This window comes from Triticum aestivum, chromosome 5B (genome assembly GCF_018294505.1).
Source record: "Triticum aestivum cultivar Chinese Spring chromosome 5B, IWGSC CS RefSeq v2.1, whole genome shotgun sequence".
NCBI lineage: Eukaryota > Viridiplantae > Streptophyta > Magnoliopsida > Poales > Poaceae > Triticum > Triticum aestivum.
The window spans coordinates 481,122,275-481,129,384 of NC_057807.1; the positions used below are offsets into that span (position 1 = coordinate 481,122,275).

Genomic DNA, 7,110 nt, shown 5'->3' on the forward strand with positions numbered 1-7,110 from the left:
GAAAACTTCACAAATTTGAAAAAAGATCATCAATTTAAAAACAAATCATGAATTTTGAATTAAAAGTTCACAAAGTTGAAAAGAGTTCATCATTTTTGAAAAAAAAACTTCATCAATTTTGAAAAAAAAAATCATTAATTTTGAAAAAAATGTTCATGGATTTGAAAAAAAAAGGTTCATGAATTTAAGAAAACGAAAAAAAGTAAAAAGAAAAAGGAACAAAAAGGAAAAGTGGGAAAAATATAATAAAAACCGTACAGAAATTGACCAGCGAACCGGAAAAAACAGGTTTGAAGCTTCCCAAAACCAGGGCTTCCGCGGACTAGGGAGAGAATAAAAAGGAAAAAGTAGTAATGTTGCACTTGTGTTGTAGCGTCCTAGACTCCTAGTAGTGGTTAGTGCTCTGCTGTCTGAATAAAGAGATGTCGAGTTTGAAGCTTCGCGCGCAAACCTTTTTGTTGGAATTAAACAGAGAGGAAATGCGCCAAATATAGGAGCTCCCCTGTTTGACGCCCTTCCGCTCAAATAAAAAGATAAGACTATTCATAGGATTGGCCCACCGCCAGCACCACGTGGGCTGGCGCGTATAAATAGCTACCCCAAGAACCAACCCGAACAAGACTCGTCCCTGCCCAATCTTGATTCTTGACCACTCTTGTTCTTGCTCTTCTACACCCCGCTCCTAGATCGGGATGGGGAAACCGAGGGCCTCCGGTGATGTCGAGAGCAGGGCGCTTGCTTCCGGCAGCGGAGGCGCGACGGCGCCGCTCCTCCACCGGAATGATCGCAAGGAGGATGCCAAGACCCAGGGAGGGTCGCTGTCTATGGTCCTCTTCAGCACCGCGGTCGCCGTGTGCGGCTCCTTCGAGTTCGGCACCTGCGTAAGCCCACCGTCCCCCCCTCTTAATTTCTGTCGCTTCAAAAGTACCGACAGTGCATTCAGCTAGACGTGCGTCGAAAATTAAGGAGACAGATGTGTGCCTAAAAGGTGATGAGAGATGGATGAGCAAGTTTATACTACGCCAGCAACTTCTTGTCCGGGGAGCTGACCGACTCGTATCATATCCATTTGCGAAATCCCACAAAATTCCATTAGGATTCAAAAAGTTCATGAATGTGGTACACTGTTATTTTCCCTTCTACCGTCAGCATTAGGTTTAGTTTACAAAAGCACAAGCATTTTGGTTTTCATTTTACTTCTGCAAAACTGCGAGGATGGATTTGCACAACATGAAGGGTTCTGATCTGGACAGTTGACCAGATTTTGATAGGGCTATCTTATTGTGTCACATGAAGCATCTTTTAGCTACAGTCTAGCACATGAAGTACAAGATTTAATTTTCCAAGAATCTTATTGCGTCAGTGTCACACATGATAGCGCTATCTATGATTATGGACAGAGATGATCTGTTTACTCATCCGAGTACCTTTTCAGGTTGGTTATTCTGCACCCACTCAGTTGGGAATAGAGCACGAACTTGGACTATCCATCGCTGAGGTTTGTAACATGATTATTTGTCAGCCATATAGTTATGCAGGATTTCTTTTTCTCCAGTTCTAATCTTCTCTATTCTGACCCAACTAAACCTTGCAGTTCGCAATTTTTGGGTCTGTGTTGACTATCGGGGCAATGATTGGTGCTGTTACCAGCGGACGCTTAGCGGACTCTCTTGGACGTAAAATGGTAGCCTGTGTACTTTTACTTCATTATTAATTAGGCTAGTTTGTGTGTTTTTATTTCACATTCATCTTCTCTCCGTGTCTTATTGTTTTGCTTGTCACAGACCATGCGGATAGCAGCTACTATTTGCATTTTTGGTTGGCTTTCTATACATTTCGCTAAGGTCTGTTAATTACTTGGTGAAGTTATTCCAGGTCTTGTGCTTTCCTACCGATATATTACCTTGATGTTCTAATGTACAGGGTGCTACTATGCTCTATTTTGGAAGAACCTTGCTGGGCTTTTGTACTGGTGTTCTTTCTTATGTGGTATGTATCACTGAATTAGTTCAGCATACACTCTTGAGTCTTGAGTCTCTTGTGTCTCAATCTTGTATCAGTTGTACATGTTCATGTTTTACAGTTTTAGTGTGCCAATGTTGCGCTGCATACTGCAGGTGCCTGTGTTCATAGCCGAAATAGCGCCTAAGGATCTCAGGGGTGGCCTTGCAACTTTAAACCAGGTTTATAACTATAGGACGAAAACTCCATAATCCACATTTAACTTCGTAAATAATTAATAAAGTGACCGTATGCATCGCCTAGATGCAGAGGCCGGGGGTCATCCTCCTTTTTTAAAAAAAACATTTAACTTCGTAAGTTTTAATAGTTTCCACTTTCCACCACCTGGTTACGCATGTGCAGTTGTTGATCGTTTGTGGGAGTTCGTCTACTTACATAATAGGGGCGCTGGTTACATGGCGCAATTTGGTATTCGTTGGTAATTTGTCTTCACACCCATATAAACATGGTTATCTTTTAATTTCATGTTGGATGGAAATACTTAGAAATTTTTGTGTGTGCAGGTATAGTGCCCTGTGTTATCCTCTTAGTAGGGCTTCTCTTCATTCCAGAGTCACCAAGATGGCTGGTAAGGAACTTCAGAGTCTTTGGAGAATGTTCTGTGAAACATAAGGGTTTTCAATTTATCGGGGGGAGAAAATGATCTGTTTGCTCAATGGTTTTCTTGCTTTAATAATACAAAGGTTAGTGGTGATTTACAAATCACCTTACAACCTCCCTTTGCCAGCAAAAGTTAGAATGGAAAGTATAAAGTACTTTAACAGTACTCATGAACTAATATGATGACCTTTGACTTTAGTCATTTCATGATACATATATTTGTATGTTGAATAGCACTGCACATTTTTTACAGGCTCAGGTTGCAAGGGAGAAAGAATTCCACACCTCATTGCAGATGCTGCGTGGAGAGAATGCTGACATATCTAAAGAGGCCACTGAGATCAAAGTTAGCTTTCTGTCCTAATAACCTGTATATAATAGGGTATTCAATAATAATAGTATATGCAAAGAGAATTATACTCAAAATGATCATTTCATCCAGGAGTATATTGAATCCCTCCAAAGCTTCCCAAAGGCCAGGGTGCAGGACTTGTTTTCTGGCACAAATATATATGCGGTCACTGTAAGAAATCACTGTGACTACTACTTCATTTTAAAATGTCATCATGATTTGCGCACTGAATTTGGGATTTGATCATATGAATTTTCTCATAATTCCTAACCTGGAATATCATTCTGATATTATGTGCACAGGCGGGTGTTGGCTTGATGATCTTCCAGCAATTGGGAGGGATAAATGGTGTAGGCTTTTATGCAAGCTCTATCTTTAGTTCTGCAGGTATGCAAATATCATCATCATTGTGCCATTCTTTTTAACAGTTCTGCATGAAATGTGTTGATTCATCTCAACTTCAGGATTTTCTGGAAAACTTGGAACCATATTAATTGGCATTATTCAGGTTTGCGATACACTGTTTTCCATAAATTTTGCTAATTACTAGTACGAAATTTTGTTTATAACCATGATCATTTCAGATTCCTATTACATTGTTTGGCGCCATTCTCATGGATAGGAGTGGAAGAAGGGTTCTTCTAATGGTATAAGATGATACAAAGCTTAGCTAATGTATACAAAGAAAGAATGTTAGGTTGAATTTTGTTTTGAGCTTCCTATTTATACAGGTTTCCGCATCTGGAACATTCTTGGGCTGCTTTTTGACAGGAATATCGTTCTACCTCAAGGTAACAGCATCTTTCCTAACCATATAGTAGTAGAGAAGTTCTTATGAAACTTTTGGGAACATATGGGAGACTGGCGGATTATCATAAGATAATGTTAAGGAGAAAAGTTGTGGCAAGGAAAACTTATTTTGTTTGTTGTTATGTCTGTAACGTGAATGATGAATAATCTTTTAGGCGCACGGATTATTCCTACAATGGGTTCCTTCATTGGCTCTTTCCGGCATCCTGGTAAGGAATATATCACTCCTATATGCATTGTATTCTATTATTGCAATGAATTTCGAAAAGTGCATCTTCTGAATGTTGATCATTCCTGCTGATACTGCTTTTGACATAGGTATATATAGGTGCATACTCAATTGGAATGGGCCCTGTCCCTTGGGTTGTCATGTCTGAGGTAAAGAATAATAATAATCAGAACTTGTTTTGGATTGATAAATCTGCAATAGAACTACAAAAGCGACTGCCCTTTCTCCTGGATTAATTGCTTTGCAGATATTCTCGATTAACATCAAAGCACTCGGCGGAAGCTTGGTGACCCTCATTAGCTGGCTTGGTTCCTTCGCGGTCTCTTACTCGTTTAACTTCCTCATGGACTGGAGCGCAGCAGGTAATGGCACTAACACAACACTGTAGCTCTTCATTTCAGTTTTCCGTCCCATAGCTCCAGTAGTGACAAACATATCTATCTCCAAAGATGTAGAAAAGTAAGAGAAGACTAGTGATTTCCAATTAGTCTTTTAGCTATGTCGAAAAGTAAGCAATCCAGGGAAAAACTAGGAATTTCAGCCGTTACACTTCTCTTGGTAAATATGAAAAGAAATTCTCCAACACAGGTAAACAAGCAAAGTAGGGGCATCAGAAGCAGATTGTCATATTAGAACAGAAACTAATCACACCATATATATGTAGGCAGTTTTGTCACTTACATGTGCTCTCCTTGCTGTCTTGTGCCTTACAGGGACGTTCTTCATGTTCTCTGCGTCGAGCTTGGTCACTATACTGTTCGTGGCAAGGCTAGTGCCTGAAACCAAAGGAAAAACACTCGAAGAGATCCAGGCCTCATTGAATTACGGAAGATAAGGATTAACAGAAACGACCAGAGGCAGCACATATTGACATTTTCCCACTCCCCCATAACCCCGTGCTAGCCTCCCTTTCAAGCATCTTGTTGTAGTCTACTCTCTAGGTTAAGGATATTCAGATTGTAAAGCAACAGAGCACTGTTCTGTTCTTGAGAAAATCTTTACCTAACATTAAAGAGAGGAGGCTTTCATAGTTCTTCATACGTCATCTATTTATATCTGTTGATTTTGTGTTAACCATAAATATTGGCGATTGAGATTTAAAAGTAGATCTACGTTGTTAAACATGTAACTTGTGTCACGCCTTTGAGGCTGCCTTGTGCGCCAAGGTGATTGTATAGGGATAGGATTCTTTTCTTGCTATTCTCTCTTATCCCTCCTGTAATATCTCTTCGGTTGTAACCTATTGAGAGATGGGTCTCTCCCAATCAATATATACACCACGCGGCCCTCTGTATGAGGGTAGAGACGCTTACACAAAACTAACATGGTAATCAGAGCCTCCCTCTTCCTCATCCAGCGATCATCATCTCCATCCTATCGCCCACAACAATTTTTTCGCCCGCACCCTTCCCACCTTCCCATCTCCGGCGCCATGGCCTCCTCCAGCCAACCCCTCTCCACCGGCCTGAACAACACCATCTCCGAGCCTCTCACACGTACCAACTACATCCTCTGGCGAGCCCAAGCTCGCTCCCAGATCATGGGAGCAGGGCTATATGGGTACCTTGATGAAACCCTACCCGAGCCACCTAAAACCATCACCACCAAATCCTCAGACGGGAAGGATCAGATCGGTCCGAACCCCGCTCACACCCCATGGCTCATCCAAGATCAACAAATCGTTGCATACTTGCTCCGAAATCTTTCCAAACAAGTCCTGGTGCAAGTTGCTTCCCTCGAGACTTCTCACGCCATCTGGCCCGCCCTGGCAAACATGTTCTCAGCCCAATCCAAGTCTCGCATCAACAACTGCCGTATTACCCTCTCCAATACCCAGAAGGGTTCCCTCAGTGTCGCAGCCTATTTTGGGCAGATGCGGGCACTGTCTGATGAACTCGCGGCAGCAGGAAAGCCCATCGGCGAGGATGGACTCATCTCCTTCATCATCACTGCTCTAGATGTGCGAACTGATTATGTCTCCACCGATGAGCTCTTTGGCATGGTCTCAAACTTCGATCAGCGCTTTGAGCTGTTCCAAGGAACTGGCCCCGGCGCCTTCAAATCTTCTGCCAACGCCGCCTATCGAGGTCGAGGGCCTCCCAAACCCTCTCAGAACCCTCCCAAGGGTGGTGGTGGTGGGGGATATCATGGCGGTCCAGGTGGCAGCAGCGGCGCCCACTTCCAGAACGACGGTGGTGGTGGCGGCGCTCCCTATCCGCATGGTGGTGGCAGTGTTGGTGGCCAGTTCCAGCACGGCGGCGGTGGTGGCGGCGGCCACTACAACCAGCGCGGCAACAACAACTCCCAGCGTCGTAACAACAACAACAATCGCCGTCCTTTCCAAGGGTATGATGAATACTTTAACAAGTGTCAAATTTGCAAGAAAGATAATCACATTGCGAAGGACTGTGACTAGCGTTATGCTGATTACAACTCCCAACACAAGAAGGTCGCCCCCGCCGCGGAATCGTCCTATGGTGTGGACACCAACTGGTACGCCGACACCGGCGCATCCAATCACAAAACTCATGAGCTGGACAAGCTGACCATGCATGACAAGTACCCCGGGCAAGATCGAGTTCACAATGCAAATGGAGAAGGTATGGAGATAACTCATGTTGGTCATTCAATTATTGCAACCCCTCATCGTGACATTCATCTTAAAAACATCTTGCATGTTCCACAAACTGCCAAAAATCTTCTTTCAGTACATCGCATTGCTCTTGACAACAAAGTTTCTCTTGAATTTCATCCCTATTTCTTTTTGATCAAGGATCGGGTCACACAGAGAATTCTCTATCGTGGTAGATGCGTGCATGGACTCTACCCCCCTTTTTCCGAGTTCAGAAGCTTCAATAAACAAGTTTTCGGTGTCATCAAAATCTCTCCGGACAGGTGGCATGCTAGACTAGGACATCCATCTTTTTTATGTCGTTCAACAAGTGCTTAGAAATAATAAGCTCCCATGTGTTGGTGAGCGTAGTATCGATACTATTTGTGATTCTTGTCAAAAGGAAAAGTCTCATCAATTGCCATATCATATTTTTACTAGTATTTCTACCAAGCTGCTCCAACTTATTTTTTCTGATGTATGGGG

At 42.8% G+C, this 7,110-nt stretch overlaps 1 protein-coding gene across 1 annotated transcript; it reads left to right on the forward strand.

The window, feature by feature from the left end:
• Nucleotides 1-617: 617 nt before the first annotated feature.
• On the forward strand, nucleotides 618-5,332 carry LOC123116532 (sugar transporter ERD6-like 16). The gene is made up of 18 exons (XM_044537480.1): nucleotides 618-881; nucleotides 1,436-1,498; nucleotides 1,595-1,684; nucleotides 1,785-1,844; nucleotides 1,924-1,989; nucleotides 2,118-2,183; nucleotides 2,365-2,440; nucleotides 2,526-2,590; nucleotides 2,876-2,968; nucleotides 3,065-3,145; nucleotides 3,277-3,361; nucleotides 3,439-3,482; nucleotides 3,559-3,621; nucleotides 3,706-3,765; nucleotides 3,940-3,993; nucleotides 4,103-4,162; nucleotides 4,261-4,375; nucleotides 4,727-5,332. The coding sequence occupies exons 1-18, from the start codon at nucleotides 693-695 to the stop codon at nucleotides 4,846-4,848; spliced, it is 1,452 nt and encodes a 483-aa protein (XP_044393415.1). The 5' UTR covers nucleotides 618-692; the 3' UTR covers nucleotides 4,849-5,332.
• Nucleotides 5,333-7,110: the final 1,778 nt, after the last annotated feature.

Bases quoted from the DNA above. Each gene is read 5' to 3' on its own strand.
- LOC123116532 (XM_044537480.1), top strand. From the start codon at position 693: ATGGGGAAACCGAGGGCCTCCGGTGATGTCGAGAGCAGGGCGCTTGCT. The intron at 882-1,435 runs GTAAGCCCACCG...GTACCTTTTCAG, and splicing joins CCTTCGAGTTCGGCACCTGC to GTTGGTTATTCTGCACCCAC. The intron at 1,990-2,117 runs GTATGTATCACT...TGCATACTGCAG, and splicing joins CTGGTGTTCTTTCTTATGTG to GTGCCTGTGTTCATAGCCGA.